Consider the following 23,182-nt stretch of genomic DNA (forward strand, 5'->3'; position numbering starts at 1 on the left):
ACAGGATGTGGTCATTCCCAGCATGACTCATTTGGACACATTGGTAAATGTTGCGTTGATTGTACACTGGCCACGCACAGGAAAGCTGCACAGAGAACATGGGCTGATGAACCACAGAACGTTACATCCATATCTTTGTCTAGGGTCACTTTGATAAACTTTTTAATAATGTCGAAGGAATATTCAAGTGCCTTTCTACTGGAGGGGACACAGTTTAAAAGAACACAAGTACCCTCGCATGTTGAATTCACATACGTGTCTAAACCACCGGTGTTGGTTTAGTCTCACATGTTTAACTCTTTAAATAACACAGTATAACATTATCAAGGCAAATAATCTTGTTCAAAAGTCGTGTATAGAGAGAATATTTAATGCCGTTGCTACATAAAGGATGAAGTCTCCTGGAGATTGGGGGAGGTTTCAGTCCCAGAGGAAAGCAGGTTTTCAGTTTTAACAATGTGTTTGGTTTTTCCAAGAACTACTGATCTGACTGTGTCTGCAATGTACCACACTCCCCCCGCGCCCCATACACACCTGACTCCCTCACATTCACACACTCACACCTACCCATACAGACACCTGACCCACCCACCCACACAGATACACTTGACCACCCCCTCACATTCACACACCTGACCCCCCCCCCCCACAGACACACACATCCATACAAACACACTCCACCCCCTACCCACACACACGGTCCCGTAAAAAAAGAAATCAAAGACCTATGTTTTAACCAATAGCAGCAAAGACCTGTGTCTTAAACCAATAGCAGCAGATGTACTATGCAAATTTCCTCAGTGAGTTGGAGTTTCTGTCCCAGTAATTTACCAGCAGGACCAACTTCACCTCACCGTAATCACCAGAGACACTACAAAGTAAAAAGAAAGTAGGGCTGAGGGTTGGTTTAGGTTCGTTCAGAGAGCAGAGAAGTGATAATGAGAGACAGTGACTCAGGTCTAACACAGGTCTTAAGGTGCATCGTCTGGCATGTGGCCCCACTCTTAAAACCAAGTGTGAAAGCCAATTATGTGTCCTGCCTTTACACAAACCTGCCTTCCAGTTACCCCACACACTCACATATGAACACATTAATTTCCACTCCTTTTCTTGTTCTATTGCTGCTCAACTTCAGTCAAATCTACCAAAGCAACACCACATCATTTTTGACTCTTCTCTTCTGCCTGCAGCGGTCTCGCTAACAAAGGCATGCCCTACCTCCTCTCTTTTGTTCAGTTCACATTAGTGGGAAGACAGTGCTCAAAGGCAGTGATAAATGAGACCCATTTTTCAAGTATTCCACTGTTTTCAACCTGGTACCGTGATCAATGACGCCGTAGACGTAGGCCCCAGCTAGTGTCATTTACCTTGAACACCCAAGACCAGGTACACTACGAAGCAGCAGATTCAAGACTGTCCATTGCTTCGTATCCTGGGGCGACTGAGAAAAGGGATCAAGATGGAGACTTGAGGAGCAGTAAATCTCCCATCGTGGGCCACATGTGTGATTTTTGCGTTGAGTGGCTGTGCACTTCATTTACAGGGTGAACACACCTCAAATTGATATCCAAACAAAACAACAAGTTCTACCCCATCTGTAGTCGCCCCTCGAGCCCCCAGGACTCAAAGGCATAAAGCTCACGCAGAAGTGTCCATGCTCCCCTCAATAACTGTACTTATTGACCACTCGCATCTGTGGAGTCTGTGGGGGGAAACCGTTGGGTTTAGGGGGCACATCCGGCTTTAGCGAAGGGGTCCGTTTAACTCCCGTACGAGGGAGAGAGCAGTGCCGACTGTAGCTGTTCTGTCTAGATACAGAGGCTGGGTGGGCTGTGTGCATTCCTGCCCCCGTCACTGCACCATGGGAGTCAAGTCTAGAGGGGGGTGTTGGGGCCATATATCCCCCTCTGTTCATACTGTGCTGGCGAGACACTGACACCCCCATTGTTACCCCACTTGGTGGGTTGGATAAGGAGTGCCTGTGAGAGGCACTCCGGTGGAGTTGATACCCCCCTTTTTGCCTCTCTAGGGTGCCCCCCATGCTCAGGCTGCCTGTCGGTGTGGTGGGCATGGGAACATCAACCCTCTTTGTGGGGCTGTGCCTTGGCAAGGACGAGGAGGGGGAGTACAGGGAAGCCTCACGGCTGGGCACCTTGGGGGGCAATTCAGTCAGTTCCTCCATGGGCTCAAGTGTGAGATGTTGCCTTGAGCGGGGACCTGATCCCTCTGGAATTATGGCCTTGGGGTTGGCAACTGAGTCATTGAGGTGTTTTAAAAGGTCATTCAGGGTATTTCTGGCATCAACAGACCTCTTCTGGTCTTTCCTACTTCCCTTAGAATCTAGATTCTTCAACTTCTTTTCAGATGAATGTGGCAGCGTTTCCTCTCCATGGTCAAAGTTAGAGATGTCATGTGTGGCATTGGGCAGAACAACCGCACTAGGGATGTGGGGGTGTCCGTGGGAGAGGTGAGCCTGGTGGGGCTTGGAGTTCAGGGGAGCAGCAGACAGAAGGAACTGAGAATTCTTGGACGACAAGTTTGATTCCTTACGGGGACCACTTGCCTTTCCTTGAGCTTGCAGGCCTTTCTGTTGAAGCACTGGGGTTGACTCAGGTGTAGGCAGGGCAGCCAGCTCAGGAGGCTGACAACCGTCCCGCAGAATCATGGTCTTGGTGTCACCACCGGGGGCATTCAGGTCTTTGTCGTTTTTCAACAGATTGGTGTAGAGCTTAGGGGAGTCAATATTGGGTTGGTACTCCTAAGAATAGGACAAAAGTAAGAGTAATGTTAGACATGGTTTCACCTCTTGTTGCATCAATCCTCTTCACAAAACACTCTGATGTAATATTGGAGTTGTTACTATGGTTTTACCTTTACTGGGCTGTCAAAAAGGCCACTGACTTTCACAAAGCTCCCAGTAGAATCAGAGCAGGACGGAGGAGACTCTTCATCCTTGTGAACGTGTCTTGGCTTACGAAGGCATGAGTCTCGGTAGCAGAAAACAATCAGACCAGCCAGCAGGGCCCCCGAGAGAAAAGCAGCAAACACGCAGGTAATGAGGATGTTCATGTGGACCATCTGGTCGGTCTCACCTGCTTGGTTATCCCACATTCCTACAAAACATTGAAGCATAGGTTAACCCCCTCATGGAACAAACTTGTGTTCACTCAAGCCTCCCGTTCCATTCATCAGACGAAACATTCACAATTTCTTTTAACACAATCATGCAGGATTCTGTGCTTTTACACATACCTCCATACACAGCAACTTAATGACCCATAATAAATCCTTTTCAACTAATCCAGATGAAGATGTATTGTGAAAATATGCAGAAGCTGTTAAGTACCCACATCCATTTAACCATCTGAAGTATAGGAAGGAATAGGTGGCACTGCAGTGCTATGTTAGTTCAGAAGGCAAAGCTGAGAGCCTTCATCCACGTTCCACTTGTCATGCATTTGAAGTTACCGATGGGTTAGGGATGTACTACTGCCTAAAAGAATGAGGAAAATCAGTCTTTTATATTGACCAGCGGGAAGAATAGCCAACAGTTTCCTTCCTGGTATCGTTTGCTTGCTTTTTCTGTAAGTGTTTTGTTGTTAGTACCCACAGACATCGAAGGAGTTAGTCATCCATTGCGCAGCCACAAATAGTAAGCAGGCCCGGCCAATGATCTACCAGTTTTAGGTAAACTGTTACTAGAGCTAGAGTTAAAAAAAAAAAAATCTACAGCAGAAACAGAAGATGGATCTAGACAAAAGATTTTAAAGAAACAAATTCATAGCAGTTAAATAATTTGAAAATTGGAAAGAAATATTTGTAGATATAAATAAAAGAGCAAAGAAAGTAAAAGCTGATGAAAAAGTGTCACTTTTACAAGAGAAAACAATAGTATAAGTAAAACATAATATGCATAGTCCTGTAAATAACAGTATTTCTGCACTATAAGGTGCACCTTCTATGAATAGCTTATTTTAAAACTGTTTTCTTATATAGGGCGCACTGGATTATAAGGTGCACCATCATTTTTTGAGAAAATTAAGAGTTTTAGGTGTGCCTTATAGTGCGGAAAATACTATATGCATGAAACTATTTCCAATAGAAAAGGCTGAATTAAAATCTCACATGTCATCTAATAGAAATCCTCAATAGCCATGATTGTGTTTGCATTTGTGAGCTTTTGTATTGATTCAAATTTGCGAGGCTGAGCGAGAGCCATTATCAGATCGGTTATCAGATCAGGATCAAAGCAGCGTGCTCGCTGCTTCCCTGTGGGCCTTACCCTCTCGGCCCCCTGGGATAGAGTTTAAAGAATGGGAGGTGGCTGGGTCATCCTGCAGCACAAAGCCTGAGCCGTAGAGCTCTGGACTGGGTCCAGAGCTGGGGCTCTGAGTGGGTGTGAGTAGTGGGGGGTGTATGGGCCCACTGGGGTGGACAGTGACGGGCGCTGATGAAAACTCCATGTCTGTGGTGACAAACAAATTATTAACAAACTGTGCAGATGTGGATAAGCATGATTATCATCCCAGTTAGTACGCACAGGCAATTTGTGAATTGTTTGAGGTTAGTATCTGATAGAATCATGAAAAGACCAGATTCTACTACAACCACAGACCAAGTAAAAGACATTTGGTTTTTTTTTTTGTTTGGTTTTTTGTTCAGACAATTTGGAACGGGAAAGGAGAATACACTGAGGTTCAAAGAGGAGTTGGTACACAACAGTAAGGATGCCAAGGAACGATGAGTGGGCGTGCAAGATTGAGGAAGGATCGAAACGAGACGGTGATGAGTGGAGAGGGAGGAAGTGATTCTGCACTGAGACGGAGAATCGGCGTTGACTGGTGAAACATGTTTCTGACAGTGAAAAGTGAACAGGTAATGTCAGCATTCGAGAGGTGAATTAATGGTGGAAAAGGTGGAATGACAAGAATGCTGAACTCAAGGGAAATAAAAAACAAACACAGTTTAGTAAAAGATCAAACTAACCAGAGGTAGGGTCACCGAATGATTTGTAATCTGGTGCTGATGTACTGCCTAAAAATGCTAAGAGAATTAAAAAAAGAACAGGAAATCAGCATAAAGGAATTCAGTAGAATGTACTTAAGCTAAAACCCTTGCAAGACTGTGAATGCAGCGTCGTGGGTTTATTGTTCTTTATAGTGCGACTAGATTCCCTCTGGTTCTGATCGATACTGAGCTTTGGTACATGTCATGTTGAGTTGGTGCAAATGAAGCGACTGAAATGTCACAATAAATCAGTTAAGGGGCATTGTCTACCCCCTGATGATACATAAAGACTTCTCCAGTTTGCACCGGCTGAGCATGACGTTACTGTACATGTCCATGTCACGGCCTGACCGGCCACACAAGTTACAGGTCGACATGTACTGTATGCAGATGTGTGTGTTAATACTGCACACAGGCTTATGTAGGGGGTCAAGTTACTGAGTGGTTACTGACGTGACTGTTCAGGCTCATGGGGTGTGTGGAGATGAGTTTGTGGATGTGTGTGTGTGTGTGTGTGTGTGTGTGTTTCAGTATTTTTGCATGTGTGTGTTCATAAATGGCATGGCATGTAGATGGGAGATACCTACCCTGACAGTCTCCCAGATGGGTCGTGTTTCCTACTTCGACATCTTGCTCATAATCCGTCCTGAAAAGAGAGCAATGAAGGGGACTCACCATGGAGTTGTGAAAATTTATATAATCATCACATTTATACTAATTACACTTTATTTTGCAGCCGAGTTTGAACTCACGAAATACCAGGCTGTATCCTCTCACAGGCTCCATGACTCGTCCAACCGCAGTATGGATCCCTTGATGCAATACAGGCCCTGACACACACACACGCATGCGCACGCACACACACACACACGCATGCGCACGCACACACACACACACACACACACACACACACACACACACACACACACACACACACACATTAAACCATGCCGTTTAATCTTTCTGGGAAATGCACTATAATAATTGTGGCTGTCTGAACATTAACCACAAGGCATAAGGTGAGGCTGTTATCTTTCCTTTTACGATTTACTGAAAAACAAAACAATAAAGACCTTACAAAGCACAAATTAACCCCCGACATGCAAATTAACACGTCACTCACTTGTGGCAGGAGGAATATCTTTCGCAGCGACTCAGGGGGATGCGGATGACGCAGCTGGAAAAGGCGACGTAAAGGCTGTGAGCGTCATTGTCCAAATGCAGCGAAAGGACGCGCTTGTCGTCCTCGCGGTTAGACAGGCACCTGGCAAGAGAAGAAACTTGATCAGAGGTTTATCAGATAAAGCGTCTACTGTTTCAGTCTCAGTAGATTTAATCACATAATGCCCTTTCCCCACACAGTTTAACAGGATTTTAACCTCTGACCCACAGCAGTATGAGCTTTGGTAACCGCAAGCCAGCGGCGCACAATAAAATAAAAGCCAACACATACTGTGCATGTGCAGATAGTGGGAAAACAGACTATCATCTATGCCACAAAACTTCTCTTTAGTTTAATGCTTGGGAAGAAAAAAAGAAGGAAGATAAAAAAGAGAACCAAAGCAGAGTCCCTACTTTGCCTTATTGAAGACATCTATCTCCTCCAAAAGCAGACTGTCATCCAGGGACGTAGAGGAAGTCTTTGCCAGAACCTTGAGGACAACTCCTGACTCGGCACCAATGAACACCACAGTGTAATTCTTGTGAGGTCCGGCTTCATTGTCGACAGCCAGAACCGTCAGTCTGTACCTTTGGACAGAAGCAATTGTTACTTACGCTCTTGAATTACTAAAGGTCAAACTTTTTTTTAGAAATATTAATAAATGCACTTTAAGAGCCATGTCAATGTACGGTATTTTCCGCACTATAAGGCACACCTCGGATCCTTTTAATTTTCTCAAAAACCGACAGTGCGCTTTATAATCCAGTGCGCTTTATAATCCAGTGCTTTATAATCCAGTGGGCCTTATTTGAGAAAAAAATTTAGAAATAGGTCATTCATTGAAGGTACACCTTATAATCAGATGCACATTATAATCCAGTGCGGTTTTTATATGAAAAGGGTTTAATACAAGTAAACCTTGGTTTTCAAACACTTTAGACATCGAACAAATCGGAACTCGACCAAAAAATTCGGAATTTTTTTATCTTACAAGTCAAACAAAATTTGGAAGTTGAACACGAAACAAACGCAGTAACATCCATCCTCATCCTCCTCCTCTCCCTCACCAACATTCACGTATGCTGTTACGATACAAGACTTTCTCATCCGAAATCTGCGTCGTGAATGATAAGCGGAACAAAATAAGTTTTTCTCTTGTTTATTGAACCAGAGCCCGCTACGCTCACATTGACACTCAATTGAACAGAGGCACATTACGCAAGTCGCACTCAATAGAACAAGCGCATCATATTGACATGTAACCACTTCCAGGTACAAAAGGAAGTCCCTAAATAAGAGCGTCACAGGATCGTACTTAACATATGCCAACTGCTCACCACCACAAAGGTAAAGATTCTTATCTTTATTTTTTTTATGCTTTGACTGTATAATGTGCTTATTTCAGTTTACTGTATTCAATAATTTTTCACTTAATTTGCGTTCCATTGCTTATGGTACGAGTTACGGTACCGTAAACTTCTGTCTAAAAGACGACGGTTCTTTTACATTTCTTTGATGTTTCATTACTATAAAATTTGATATATAAATGACATTATGAAATAACATATTATGTTGAAAAATGGTAGTTTTCTAGCGTCTTGGAACGGATTAAGACCATTTACATTATTTATAATGGGAAAAATGTATTTGGAATTCAAACAAATCGCTATTCGAACAGCCTTCTGGAAAGAATTTTGGTCGGAAACCGAGTTTTGCCTGTAGGCCATTCATTGAAGGTGCGCCTTATAGTGTGGAAAATACTATAAATATCTTATATATAACTAAACTGAACAGAACACTTTTATTAACTGAAATTGATGCTCAAAGCACTGCGTCTACATTTACCTGACACGGGTCTTGGTGAACCAAGGCCCATTGCCAATAGAAGGCACAGCTGTGTCCATAAGGGGGTGGGTCTTGATGAACTGCAGGGTATCATCCGGGAAGGCGATGGAGCTCTTAAAAGACGCAGCTGGACCATGACCTGCACAGCTCCCTGGTCTGGAATTTAGAGAGCACAAAGGTCAAAGATCGGCCCGTAAAGATCACATGACTGGGAATAACAATACCGACCAGGAGGGAATCAACGAGAGGATGGGGACGAAGAGCAGGTGCTTATTAGGACCACAAAAAGGCCTCAGCTGGAGACATAAAATATACATGAGCACGGCTATCCTCCATCAATGATTTACTGGGGTAATGAGGTTCTTTGTGGACTTTGTGTTTTGGACACAAGGCTAGACAACAAATATGTCTCCCGACTGTAAAGGGGTTAAATATGCATTGTGTCTAATTATGCCAAATAAATAATTTAATCATCAGCATACGGTGAATGTCCGGGGTTGCAGCTAATATCTTTACCCTGGGACAAAGAAAGGGTTAAGAAACAGGGGAGGGAAGGGGAGGTGGTGAACAGCTGGCGAGTCAAGGGGCACCTTCTGGAAGAGATGCCAAGTTTAAGGTCCTCACCGAGGTTTCGGTAGCTTGTTCTCTGGGAACGCCGTCCACACGGAGTCGGGAGTCTTCTGGTCTTTGAAACGGCCCAAAAATGCTTTCTCTACGTCGGCCATGGTGAAGGCACACACTGCTGACCCGGGGATACTATGGCAGAAAGACACCCGTCAATGTCACATCCGTGTTTGACTTCTTTGACTCATTTCTCGGCGGCTGTGACTCACCTGTTCATCTGGGTGGTGAACACCCCAACCACCGAGGGAACCCCGCTGATGTTGACGATGCCGCTGACGGACTGAAGCACATCGAAGTAGAAGAAAGACTCTCCTGGCACGGAGCAGTTCAGCCTTGCCTTCACAAAAGACGTCCAGTGCTTCTCCAGCACCCGCTGCGAACCGCCCAGGTCATTCTTGCATATCCGGGCGACACGGGAATACACAACCTGTTGTTGGGGAACACAGGGGGGGTTTAACAAGGACAGGAAGGAGCCGGAGTGAACGTCACTAGAACGCTCCAACAAAGCTGAATAATACATATCATCCTGTAGCGACTTGCCACAGATGAATTAACAAACACACACTCTCATCTTGTGATGTTGTATGTGGGAGATTGTTCACTCTGACTGGAGGAAAACATCCTAAAAAAAACCCCCCACTTCCTGTGGTCTAATGCAGCTCGTCTGGAGAGAGTGTTGTGTGCCTGCCTATACTACAAAGGCTTACAGTACATATACAGTATGTAGCAGCTGGGTTGGATGGTGTTAATAATTCATCAGTGCTAACCTCCATCAGAGGCCAGGTGTCACACAAGCATTAGTAAACTTGAAATATTTATTGGCTGGTGGCTGAAGGGAGGATGCTGACTTCCTGCTGCTTGGCCTGACCAGCTTAGTCAGAAGACATGGTCAAAGGTGATGGTGTGTGTGTGTTTGTGTGTGTGCGTGCATAATCGCCACAAGAGATAAATCCTCTCACCTCATTGTGATTTGACATTAGTAGAATATTAGCAGCAAACACTGGCTATTGAGGCTTTTTCTAATGTGATGTATTACACCCTGAATAAGCGTCATTACCACTTGGGGGGGGGGGGTGCATTTGTGGCACGAATGCACGAGGCTGAAAGAGGTGTAAGCCTTTTTTTGGATATAGGCCTGCATCCTGTTTCCGTGTGGAATAGTTAATGCCTCGTAAACGGCAGGTGCGCCGTCTTACCTTTCCCAGGTTGCTCTGCTCCACCGCGATCTCTCGGAAGAAGAAGTAGACGTAATTCCCGTACTCTGCTGCATGAAGGAAATGAGGTTCTAAGGGAGAAACAGGCAGAGAGTTGAAGTGTATTTTTTGCACCGTCACCACCGCTGTGCATTATGAATATTTCAGAGATTTGTACAAGGCTGGATATGACTGGGGGTGACCCAGATTGCCTGAGAGAGAACAGACCATATCCCACTAGACTAGAGATAGAAAGGCAAGGAGAGCTCTCTATCACTCCTAAAAAAACCCAGCTCTGACAGACCCGCTCATATGTACAGCATGCAAAGGCACCACAGGGCGTTTAGTGAGCTGACAGGTAGACACATGCATCTTCAGCAAAAAGCAAGCAGAACGAAAAGATTGAAGATCATGAAGAAAGAGGTATTCGTGTACCTTTCAGCCATTTGGAGTCGTACTTGATGGTCCTCAAGGCTGACCCGTCACCCATGCTGCGATAGATGACAGCATCACTGGCCTGGAAGTCGGCCACGGTTGCAGAATACAGCTTTCCGTCTAAAAAAAACAGAAAGTCAAGAGGTACAGTCACCAAAAAACTGGGATTAAATGCTGCGTTGCTACTCGTCGTTTATAAGGCTTAATGGGTTGATTTGTAATCGCTGCAGGCTCAGCTGAGGTGACAACGCATGCATAAGTAGAACCACATTCGTTCTTTTCAGTAAGATGGACTATTTGTGTGTGTGTGTGTGTGTGTGTGTGTGTGTGTGTGTGTGTGTGTGTGTGTGTGTGTGTGTGTGTGTGTGTGTGTGTGTGTGTGTGTGTGTGTGTGTGTGTGTGTGTGTGTGTGTGTTTGACCCTTACCAACAAAAAGAGCAACATTGGTTTGTTTGGGGTCAAACGGGCTTCGTGCCAGTCCACTTATCTCCTCACCATCAAACTCCAGGTTATCCAGCTGTAGGGAGAGAAACCATCGCCCACGCATTAGAGGAGTTCAGAACATACATACTAACAACACTCGGACGCACATGAATCAGACGTAAAATTATAACAAAATCCATCATTTATATCACATGTGTCAAACTCAAGGCCTGGGGGCCAAATGTGGCTCGTGAGAGCAGGCTCACTGTCAGTTTATTAGAAAATTAATACGCCTTATAGTATGGAAAATACTATAATACTTATTTACTGCATTTCCCACAATGCAGTACATAAGCACATTTTACCTTTGATAAGTTTTTTGAACAAAGTTAATGTTCTAACTTGTGTTTGATGTTATTTTTCTTTATTCATTGATAGTTTGAACCTTGATTAATGGAGTTCTGTGGGTTTAATAACCTGACAAATTAAAAGGATTTATAGGATTTTTTTCTCTCTATCTCTGTTCTTTTTTTTGTGCTTTATATATATATATATATATATATATATATATATATATATATATATATATATATATATATATATATATATATATATACATATATATATATATATATGTGTGACAGCTTCCTAGGTTGTTTTTTTCTAGATAGTTCACACTAATACACACATAAAATGTTAAAAAACTTTAAAGAGCAACACAAAAACTTAATCAGGAGACTTGCGATTATTTTTATGATAATGTCATTGTATATATGGTATATGTGATGTCATTTGAAAGTGCTCTTTTAAAATTTAAAAAAGAAATTAAGGATTTATGTTAGAACAGAGAAACAAACATTTTTTGTGCAACTGTAATTTTTGTAACTTGAATAAGTAATAAATTATTTAACATTAATGAGCAGTTGATGAGTAGTTTCTATGTTGGTACTACTTTCTATGTGCTGGTGCTTTCTCTGTGCTTTTTCTGTGTTTTTGTGTACTCACTTTGCTGTCTGTAGTGTGACAGAGAAGTTAATTTCCCTGATGGAACTTCCTTAAGGGAAGAATAAAGTTCTATTCTACTCTCGTTACATTTCATTTTACATTACACTGAGTTACATTTATTAGTTACATGTGGTCCTTTGAGGACAGCCATGTGCTGATGTGGCCCTCAGCGAAAATGAGTTTGACCACCGTGACATACATAATATTACACGCTCCCTCCCTGGATACTGACCCTGTAGTATCTGCACATGGGGTTGAAGCCGTTGGTCCCACAGATGAACACCAGGTCATCGTTTGTACGAATCAGCACTTTGATAAAGTTGTGGCACTCGTCCTAAAAACAAACACGCAACACGGGACAGCGTGGTGAGGAAGGGGGCGGAGTCCAGAGCTAACGCTGCGAGATGATTGGTTATTAATACATACTCTGTGTTTCCCTTTGACTGCACACATCTCTTTATCAGCCTGACCCGATCGCCACGTGAGCTTCTGTAAAAACCCAAACACGATGCGTTAGACATTGTGAACACATACACACACACTCACACGCACACACACACACACAGCCTCTCCCTTCCCTCTCTCCCATTTTACAGCCTGTCCACAGTTTGTGATGAATGGCTCTGCATTTTCTATGGAGGCCTTTCAGTGTTTGTGCATTGAGAGAAAAGCTTGTGGCGAGAATCTTACCCGGTAAGGGATGATCTCATTCCTGTAGGATTCTTGCAGACTCACGAGGTACACCTGATCTCTGTGGACACACAGCAACCAAACACAAAACTCAGTGACACGAGACAACTGAGGAGAACCTTATACAAAAAGTTTTTTCCCCTCATTTTATAGATAATAATTTGGACGGTTAATTTCCATTTACCCATAGTTCCATGCAGCAAGGAAACACCTGACATGCTCAGTGCCTTCCAGGATGTTTTCTACTCAACCATTTTACATGACAGCTTTTTACTCTTTTTGATTATAAAGTGGGTTCGGGTTGTTTTAAAAGGGAAAATGTAATGAAACCAGTGAGGATTAGATTTTAGTGGCCTGCAGAGAACCACAACTCGCTTCATTTAAACAGTAAAAACATGTGAATACACCAAACTGACAACAGGAGCATCCATCTGCCTGCAGTGATACATGTGTTGGTGATTATTGGGAGCTCCTGAGGTGGGAGTTTTATATTGTACACGTCAAAGTGATTTCCTGCTACAGTATTAGTGCTGGTGGTCAGATTAATCCCAGTGCCCATAAATACTAAAAAGACAAGTAAAGATGCCAAGAAATCCCTGACGGAGCGTCAGACCAGCATGATAGACGCCTTCCACGGATCAATACTGGCAATATACATCAGATGCAGGCCTAAAAGCCACAGATCCAATAACACTAAGAGCTTCTCCCCCCCCCCCCCCCCAACACCACTGTTTACCTGCCAAGGAGTGACTGAGTGTAGGGGACGTGTGAGAGACAGAGATAGTCGTGTGCTCTAAATGTGTGTGTGTGTGTGTGTGTGTGTGTGTGTGTGTGTGTGTGTGTGTGTGTGTGTGTGTGTGTGTGTGTGTGTGTGTGTGTGTGTGTGTGTGTGTTTACCTGCCAGCGATGAACAGAGTGTCCTGTATTTTGGTCATCAGCTGAAAGTCAAGGCGATGCTGTGACTCGTTGCCAGAGGGCCGGCCTCTGAACACGGGACACCTCCGTGAAGCTGTGAGGACAACACAAACACGCAATTTACACAAAGGCACAAACCACTTCTCACCCTCTCGCTTCATTTAATGTGACAACCGTGATTAGACATGATCATGTTGTATGTGTGTGTGTTTTATACAAATCCCCCTGCAGTTAACATAATAGCACAGTACAAATACTTAATGTACATTCGGTGTAATTATATCTGTGAATCATGGAGTTTATGCTTTAGGTAATGGATGCCTATGTCGGCAGAGTCGCGTGTGTAGATGAAAATGAAATCCATTTAAAGCTGCAGCTGACCATACAACAGATTGATTTTATTACTATGGACAGTGTCTGGATCACTGAGAAGACTTTATACCGGGGGTGTCAGCATCACTGCTGTCCTCAAAGGGCCAGATGTAACTAATAAATCAAAGTAATCAAAGTAATGTAAAATAAATATAACTACTCCTTAATGTTAAATAACTCTGAATTTATGACTTATTCAAGTCACAAACATTACAATTTAACTGTATTTTACTATTTTACTGCTTTTTTAATACATCATGGCCAGATGACTACAGATGAAAACTAGCTTTCTGGCTAATTCTGGCTTTTTTTTAAACCATGTATAATCATGTGTTTTATGAAATTGCATTGTCTAAAACTAAACTAAAGAGTTACACAGAAAAAAAACATATTTGTTTCTCTGTTCTGACATAAATCCTTTTAATTTGTCAGGTCATTAAACCCACAGAACTCCATCAATCAAGGATCAAACTATCAATGAATAAAGAAAAATAACATAAAACACAAGTACTGTATTGTGGGAAATGTAGTTTTGGTCAAAGCAAACTATTGACCTATTTATTTTAAGACACTCTTTATGCTCTGGCGGGCCACATGAAATGACGTGGAGGGCCACATTTGGCCCCCGGGCCTTGAGTTTGACACATGTGCTTTACACCATTTGCGACCCAAGTGAGAAAAGCATATACGAAGGCTCATGCCTTCTTAAGCAGTATGGATGTAATTGTAATCTCTACTCAGTTACTTTGCGTGTTTACTCACATTGTGCGTCGATGACGTTGAGGGCGACGGCGTCCTCGGGGAAGCTGACTGCGAGGAGCGACTGTGAGGCTGTCAGCAGCAGCAGCAGCTCGATGAGCCGAAGCGCAGCTCTCTGGCCCATGGCTGCTCGCAGACGACACTTCCTGTTTTACACCGGCGGAGTCGTTACCTGGAAACACAACATAAAAGCTTTTGGTTCTCCATGCTTTAACCCAAACCGAGCTGTAAACACCAACATAAGGTCCACATAACGCTGATGACGGAGCACCGGGTGCCAGCGCTTGGCATTTCCCCCCCTTCTACCTCCCCCAGCATCTGCTACCGGAGGGAAGGTCAGCCAACCGACCGGCGGGGGGGTCTGGGTGTGTGTTGGATGCAGCGGAAGTCCACTCGGTTAGAGACGTGGTGGGCCTGCTGTCTCTGTACATCTGTGCTCTGATTGGCTCATCCTAGGCCAAGACTCACCACCAATTAGCACATTGAAACTTCACTTCTTCACCTTTGCCGGTGTATCCTGCCCTGTATTTGTAATCTATTACAGCTGCAGCTGCACTGGTTTCATGTGTGTGTTGAGCTAGAAAGACAGACTGTGTTTGTGTGTATGTGTGTGTGTGTGTGTGTGCATATTAATGATCGATGTACATTCAAATATTTATAGGGAAAACAAATTATTAATGCAAGTAAAGCCTGAACGGATATAAACAATTTACTGGGGGACGTCACACAGGGGAGGGGATGGATTAGCTTGGAGCACACTGGGACACACACACACACACAAACACACACACACACACACACACACACACACACACACACACACATAAGCATGGCTGCCCATATATTAGCCCCCTTTTCAAATTGTGTAATGCACACACACGGACACATGTGTGTGCATGCAGACACGCGTATGCAGCATCGACTCATTTTTCAATTAGCCCCAAAGCACACCTGCTCCACTGTCTGTGACCCCCCCCCCCGCCCGTCAGGCCATTAGTGCTCTGATTGATCCACACAGGAAGCGACGGCAGATCGGCTGCCAGCAAAGCAATCGATGGGACTTTAGCGTTATCACGGTTACAATGTGCAAAGTGTGTAACTTATAATTGGTCACTTTTGAAGGAACCGCAAACTTTTCATACTTTCTGAGCACTGATAAAAGGAAATATTGTCTGCTAACAGCAAAAATATGGCCAATCTTTAGCGGCTGTGAATGTGTTATAATTACAGTATTTTCTGGACTATAAGGCGCACTGGACTCTAAGGCGCATATGCAATGAGTAGGGGTGGACAGTAACGGAGTAAATTCACTTAAGTACTGTACTTAAGGACAGATTCTGAGGATTTTTACTTTACTCAAATACTAGAATTCTTTCATACTTATTACTCTTACTCGAATACTTTTCCAAGGCAAAGATTTTTACTCTTACTCGAGTTAATTTCTGAGAAGGCTCATGAATACTCATTACTTTTAGGTTTGCCTGTTGTTTTTTTTGTCCCCCCCACCCCCACCCCCTCCCCTAAAATGCTATTGGCCACACGCAGTGTTCGTCAAAGAAGGAAACCTATCACAGTACACGTTCTCAACCGGGATTTACATAAAAGCGGAAATACATCATCCCCTACCCAATCAGCTCAAAACAAGACCGCGGTGGCAATGGCGACTGCCGAAGAAGCCTCCGTTGAATCTGATGAACATGATGAGTTGGAGTTTGAGGCGGAAGAAGAAAACCCATGGCCTCATCTTAAAGATATGTTCAAGTTTGTAGAAGTGAAAAAGGACAACGCGGACTCAGACAAGAAAAAGTACATTTTCAAATGCTTATTGTGTTTGCTGAAGAAAAACTGACCGAAGTCACACCTAGAGACCTCTGGTCACTTAATTTTACAGACTGACAGAGACTGGATGACACAGGGCCACACAGACTGGGGGCAGGGGGAGACACACAGATTGGGGGGGGACACAGACAGACAGGTGGGGGGAGACAAATATTGTGGTCCTGGGATATGTCCTTCCTGTAAACATTGAGTTGTTGAAGGCAGAGCTTTAGTTTGTTGTAAAGCAGTGGTTCTCACCAGTGGTCCACCAGGGTGTCCTCTAGGGGTCCAGTTGGTCCCCAGTTAAACGAGTTGGTTGGGCCTGTATGGCTCCATTTGGTCTTGTGTGTGTATGGAAGGGGGGAATTGTTTAATAAAATGTGAAAAGGACATAATTGTCCTCTTTGATGATTCCATTAATTTTATTTCCATTTTTATAGATGTTGGGGAAGGCTTGGTACAGTATAACATAATGGTTCTACAGGCAAGCACATCAGTGCAGGTGGTTTCAAAGAGTTTTCTCTGAAACAAGAGATACAAGGTGCTATATATAAAATTGTAAAATGACAGTAATTCAGTCAGGTCCATTCTCATCAAAGATTTTTAAAAAAAAGGAATTTACTCTTACTTTTACTTTAAGTACATTTAAAAGAATTTACTCTTGAATACTTAAGTACATTTAAAAGCAAGTACTTTTTTACTCTTACTCAAGTAATGTATTGACTGGGCTACTCTTACTTGTAGCGGAGTAAATTTTGACCAGAAGTATTTGTACTCTTACTCAAGTACTGGGGTCAAGTACTCTGTCCATCTCTGGCAATGATTGGCCCATTTTATTTTAAAACCTTTTCATATATTGGGCGCATCTGATTATGAGGCGCACCCTCAATGAATGGCATTTTGTTAAACTGTGTTCATATGACTCACTGGACCATAAGGCGCACCTGATTATTAGGCGCACCTCCAACCAACGGCTTATTTTAAAACAGTTTTCATATATAAGGCGCACTGGATTATAAGGCGCACTGTCTGTTTTTGAGAAAATTAAAGGCTTTTATGTGCGTCTTGTAGCGTGGAAAATACCTACATGCTATTTGTTTGGCCTGCTTTGAAGCTCCTAGGTCGATTTTACGAAAATGATGTCCTTTTCAGCCATTTATAATTCAATGTTATTCCACACAGGTACCGTTTGATTGTGTATCTCTAAAAAAGAATGGAAGCGGTGGCGATGGAATGTCTGCATGTTTTAGTCATCAGTGGCATGTAATCATGGCCATTCAGTACTCTGTGGGACGCTGAAGGCTTTAAAGAGCAACATCATTATGCCTGAGTAACGCAAGGCCTCCACAAGAACACACTTCATCTCAATTAGGCCACTTATTAGTTAAATTGTGGGTTTTCGTGTCTCGACAAAACAGAATGATTACATGAGGAGCAAAAGGTTTGCTCCCCCCCTAAAAGGACGAATAAAGCTGGGGAAGTCAATTTAGCTACACAAACAAAAAAATGAGAGGAATCTCTGGACGCATGCGATATATCGACAGATCTGTGCACACCGGCTTCCACGCTTATTCAAAAGAACAACTGTCAGCAACTCAATCCAAATGAGGAGCGATGGTGCTGCTCAGCCAGGAGACAGCAAGTGTTCTTTAAAAGCATTGCAGCGATGTTTTATTACCTGGTTCAGACATTCTCGCACCAACAGAGGTGCTGTATTAAAACCCAAGCAATAAATTGCATGAGTTTCTAGGAGAAGCCCGGGACGGGAATAGATAACAAACGCATAACAATAGAAAAAGAAAAAAAAAAAACTGGAGCTACGAAAGGTAAATAAACCCGGCTCCACATTTCAATTTTATAAAGCTATCATAGCCATCATTGCAGGCTGCACTTCTTGCCTCAACTTGGCTTTTGTTCGCAGGTAAATCATCTCCTTGCTTGTCAGAATTCAGAGTCCTCTTTGAATTTATGGTCTCTTAGTAAACACACACATACCTTTATCCTGCCACTCTCCCTCAGTTAAAAATCCAACGAGTATGAACCGTTCAGCGTTCTCTGCCGGGTGTGCATTTCATTAAAGAACCACAATTGTCCTGTGAACTGCATTCAATTTTGAAAATAAGAAAGAAATAACTAAAATGCTTGATGTTGACAAAATTAATAAAAGGAACCCCTTCTACACAGGAGGTGAATAAATAAAGTTAAGTGAAAAAAAACACTGAACATGCCAGGACATCGCAGAAAAATCTGAATGTAAATTAAACAAATACAAAAGGTAAATATTCCTAAACAGCAAAAATACACCACCTACAACCCCTACTGTGTGCTTATGTGTGTTCATCAACATTTTGATTAAAAATATTCAGTAGATTTGAAATCTGAGAGCTGTTCATAAAATGAGACTGAGAAAAACAAATAAAGATTCTCCCTCAATAAATCCCCAACAAGCAAAAATCACAACTTCAGGACTTATTTTTACAACATATAAAATACTTTTTTAAGTTGTTCTCCGGAATAAAAACAACAACAACAACAGTGGTACGGAACCCATTCCTATTTGGTGGTGGGAATAAAAACACTCCAACCAGAGACAGCAGCTCAGCTCTGATCTCCCATGATTCCTTGCAAGGTAATAGCGGCGCTGCAGAGACCGAGGCTTTCCTCGGAAACTTTAATGTAAAACAGATTCAGATTCGGAAGACAACCAGAGGTCAGTGATCTAAAATTACTTCTCAATCTCTCGTGAGCCCAGAATGTTTTCTATTGACTCTTGGTTTACGCTCTCTTGTTCTCGATCTGCAGCGTGTGCATCTGTGTGTGTGTGTGTGTAAATGAGTGGGTATGACCGTGGATGCACATATAGGCCTCAACAAGCCTGGAGACGCTGTGCTTGTCACGCAACTTCGCACCATTCAGCCTGGCCTCACTCTACCTCTGTTATTACAGGCTTATTACCACACACTTTCCCTGCTGATGTTGGCTCAGACACACGGTGACGGTGGATGTGGGGTGTGTTGCCCAAAAAAGATGTAGTAATCCAAGTTTAAAATGACAGATTAACACATATTCTCAATGTTTTTTAGTGGCATATGTCATCCATCACCTCCCCCCACCTCACCACTGGATGCATGTTTTTGTAGGGGGAGGTCCTACAGGGAGGAACTGGGGCTAATAAAAAAAAGAGGTGGCAAACAACACTGGTGTGTGAGGTTGCTGGAAGTTATGTGTGGATGTGATGGGTGGATGTAATCCCTGCAGAACAATGGCTGTTACTGCTGCTGCTTGAGGCTCATCATCATTGTGCACTACACCGAGAGACGCAAACCAAAAACGGGGGGCGGGGGTGGGGGGGCAGGAAATAAGATCAGCCCAGGGAGTTTGGTGTCATGCATTTTCACTTACTCCGGTGTATTTATGTCAAAATGAGTCTGCAAAGCGTGTGTGTGTGACTGGATATACCCGATAACACGCTTGTCTCGATTTTGGTCGAGGCCAGAGAAAGTAATCAAGACGCAGCCGCGCAGCTAAAGTCAGGTGGAGACGACGGCCCGCAAAGGGGCAGAAATGATTACTGCTCCATTTCAGTAATAACCTCTACCCCCAAATCGCAGGCTGTTTACCCAAGCCTCGCTTCCCGAGGGGGCCTGGTTGGACTTGTTGCTTCAGAGATTTGGCAGAAGGAGAGGGCTGTGCCACCCTAATCCCTGCTTTCCCTCCCTTTCTTCTCTACCTTTGGCAGGAGGGGGGGGGGTGAAACAGGAGAAAGGCTGTTCTCAGCAGTAGTTCCACTATAGTCGAGCACAAAGGGGGGCTGAGCTGCAGGTGTGACCAGAGAAACAAAGGGGGCTTTGGGAAATACAATGGAGCCCCACCCCCGGTCGCTAGACCTACAATCAGCAGAGTGGTTCTGGGGGATTCTAAAAGGGCGGGGGGTATAGGGGGGAATAAAAGCAAACAAACCCCCCCATATTAACATCTTGACTCCAAAACGTTGGACACAAGGTCAAACTTTTACCCCTCAAGAGATTTAGCGGCGAACAATCTGATTCCAGAGCAGCAGTTTTTTTTTGGGGGGGGGGACAACCATCAGGCTGTATGATTTAATGGCGGGTGTTCCGGGGTTACGGCCGGCTGTGGACGAGGTTAACGGTGATTGTTATGGTCGCTGGGTTCTGACCCCCGTGACCAGTGAGGCACGTCCGCCAGCTGTGCTGTCAGGGGGGGCACCCCAACACCGGTTCTGATGCTTGACCCCCCCCCCCCCCCCCAGGAACAGACGGGTACACCTGTCAATATCACGTTAGTAGTTTCAGTAACTAATCAGGGGGTCGTCCACATCCAGAAATGTTGTTTTATGATCTTAAAACGACTTAATTCTCTGAATGGGCACGTACGTATTTGAGAAAAGCTCCACCAGACCAATACAATTTACGTAAATATTAAATACCAGTGTCCACTTTTGCCTCTTGAAATGTTTTTTTTTTTTTCCTATTAAATTCGACCAAACATACCTCAAACTTAGGGCGGCACAGTGGCGCAGTGGCGCCTCACAACACGGCGGACCCGGGTTCGAGTCCCGCTCTGTGCGGAGTTCGCATGCTCTCCCCGTGTCTGCGTGGGTTCTCTCCGGGTTCTCCGGCTTCCTCCCACCTCCAAAAGCATGCGCTTCAGGTTGATTGGCTGGTCCCAAAATTGCCCGTAGGAGTGAGTGTGTGTGTGAGTGGTTGTATGTCTTTGTGTGTGGCTCCGCGGTGCACTGGCGTCGTGCCCGGAGTGTCCCCTGCCTCACGCCCTATGCCACTGGGATAGGCTCCAGCTCCCCGTGACCCGCTGCGGCGGATATAGCGGTGGTCATATGACAATGAATGAATACCTCAAACTTCAAAATAAACCAAATCATGTGTGTTCACCATCTTATTCTGGCCATGAGAAATCTTTTCCTCATGAAACAAAAAGCACATTTCTAATGATCTCCCTTCCTTCAATACTCCACTATTCATCCTCCTTTATTCATTGGTCAATTTTCAAGGTTTTTTTTTTTTTTTTTAATTTTTTTTTTTGCGTGGGGCTCTTCCGCTCCTGTTCCGCGCACACACCCGTGGCTGTGACGCGCACATTGTAGGGACCGGGGCGTGAAGGCATTCAAGTTTCATCCGTGGTAAATCTTTTCAGACCCCTTTAGCCCACATGTTAAAAAGACAAACAAAAGGCGACAAAGAGCAGCGGACAGCGGTGGACTGACAGCAGTGATGGGGCTGCATTTCACTGATTCCACAGCACCGAATGGATGCGCGGGGTTGGGCTGACGCGCAGCAAGGGGTGGGGGGGCAGGAGCGCGTCTCTAATTTATTACACGATATAAGAATACTATAACGAAAGTGGGAATAGGGAGTGAGCTGTCAACAACCCTTCCAGTCAAACGTCCCTTCCCACCCCACGTTTACTATTTCATAACCTCTGGAGGTTGTCAAGCATGACCCATCCTCCTATTTTATTTTATTTTTTGGTCACAAACATTTAAAGATATGATTTAGAGAGTGAAAACAGAATAAACGATATGAGATGGTAACTATTGTGAAAAAGACACTAGAGCAATACAAGCATGGTGTAAGTGTAAAAGACGAGCTCCTGTGGTGGTGATTTTCTTACACCAGGTTAATGTTTTCCGTTTTTATTAATAAAAAAAATCAAATCTATCTTACTTTCATTTCATCGTTACCTACTTAATTTCCCCTTTAAGAGGTTTCTGCTCACTGGGAAGTTCTCTGGAGTATTTTTTATTTAAACCAGAGATTTAATAATTCGAATTAAAGGCGCATCTTCAAAATAAAGTTGCACTATCAATAATTAAAAAAAATCATAGCCACTTACCTTGAGTCTCCAAATTTACTCACAAATGGGACAAAGCAACCGAATATCGTATTCCTCGATTAATCCATTTAGGAGAAAACACCCAGCACGTAATATTCCTGTTATTCTCTGCTCCATCCGGGCCCCACTTTTCTTTCTTATCCAGTTGCGCACAGATTTCAGCTCCACTCGCCGGAGTGCGATGTGAGCATTTCGACCCGATGGTTCCGTCGCCGTTCCCGGGGCCCCTGATGACTGATCTTCAAAAAGCTCAGCCACCACCACACAGTCCCCTCCCTCGTACAGCAAATACACCAACCCCTTTCCACTACTATTAACTCCACAAAGCAGAGGGAAAAGACATAAACATTAACGGGGACCTATCCTCGCTGCGGTGCGCTCCGACTTCAACGTCTAATTATTGATTTCATGCTGCTGTGAATTAACAGGGAACGCGTTGACAAAGCGATATGGCCAATTTCATACTGATAACAACCATAATAATAAAGAATTACATAAAATAACTCGATCTATGCTTGTTTCTCCTCACGCGTAATGCTCTCATAACTTTGGATCCCCCCAGTTTAATAAACGGTTTTGCGGTTTGGAGATTCAGCTGCTATAAAATAAAGATTTTGTGACAGCTTCAACAGCAGGTTACAAAAAGAAAAGGTGAGTAAACATTTTTAGATTGTGTTTACCCTCTGTTACACCATTATAAGGGCGCTGTTGGTGCAGGAACGAACAAGAAGCTGCCAGTGCTAAAAGGAATGAATGAATATCGGATTGAAGCGTAAGTAAAAATAGTCCGGACCTGAACTATTTCTGTCCATGCAACCATCAGTTTTGCAGAGCTGCAGAGCGACGTGGTCAGAAGATTTTTTTTCTTTTTTTGTATCCCAGCAAAATACTTCTCTAGTTTCTCCCTTCACTGTGTGCGTAATGCGGCGCAACAAAGTAAATCCACGTATAAAGAGACTCACCTCATCAGAATAGTTTGTTTTTTTTGTATCCTTTTGTGTTTCTGTAATCCTCCAAAAAAAAAATACTGAGCTCTTCGTAGTGAATCAACTTGCCCTGGCAG

General features: G+C 43.7%; 1 protein-coding gene across 5 annotated transcripts; it reads right to left on the bottom strand.

Annotated features, from left to right (window-relative positions):
- Positions 1-661: 661 nt before the first annotated feature.
- sema6d (semaphorin 6D) lies at positions 662-23,182 on the bottom strand. Of its 5 annotated transcripts, none has more exons than XM_068318651.1 (20): positions 23,082-23,182; positions 14,434-14,602; positions 13,282-13,393; positions 12,385-12,445; positions 12,121-12,183; positions 11,927-12,028; positions 10,693-10,783; positions 10,267-10,386; positions 9,835-9,923; positions 8,848-9,065; positions 8,639-8,770; positions 8,015-8,170; positions 6,583-6,756; positions 6,131-6,271; positions 5,760-5,837; positions 5,595-5,653; positions 4,987-5,043; positions 4,283-4,465; positions 2,872-3,113; positions 662-2,758 (listed from the first exon to the last, which is right to left on the bottom strand). In XM_068318651.1, the coding sequence occupies exons 2-20, from the start codon at positions 14,552-14,554 to the stop codon at positions 1,664-1,666; spliced, it is 3,294 nt and encodes a 1,097-aa protein (XP_068174752.1). In that variant the 5' UTR covers positions 14,555-14,602; positions 23,082-23,182; the 3' UTR covers positions 662-1,663. The 5 variants fall into 5 exon arrangements, with proteins under 5 accessions (XP_068174752.1, XP_068174762.1, XP_068174771.1 ...); XM_068318661.1 differs by lacking the exon at positions 23,082-23,182 and adding an exon at positions 22,120-22,313; XM_068318670.1 differs by lacking the exon at positions 4,987-5,043.

The sequence above is a fragment of the Antennarius striatus genome, chromosome 1 (assembly GCF_040054535.1).
Source record: "Antennarius striatus isolate MH-2024 chromosome 1, ASM4005453v1, whole genome shotgun sequence".
Lineage (NCBI taxonomy): Eukaryota > Metazoa > Chordata > Actinopteri > Lophiiformes > Antennariidae > Antennarius > Antennarius striatus.

Coding starts and splice junctions, on each gene's coding strand:
- sema6d (XM_068318651.1), bottom strand. CDS start 14,554: ATGGGCCAGAGAGCTGCGCTTCGGCTCATCGAGCTGCTGCTGCTGCTG. Junction 13,394..14,433: donor CAACGTCATCGACGCACAAT/GTGAGTAAACAC, acceptor TTGTCCTCACAG/CTTCACGGAGGTGTCCCGTG. Junction 3,114..4,282: donor TATCCCAGGGGGCCGAGAGG/GTAAGGCCCACA, acceptor AATGTTTTGTAG/GAATGTGGGATAACCAAGCA.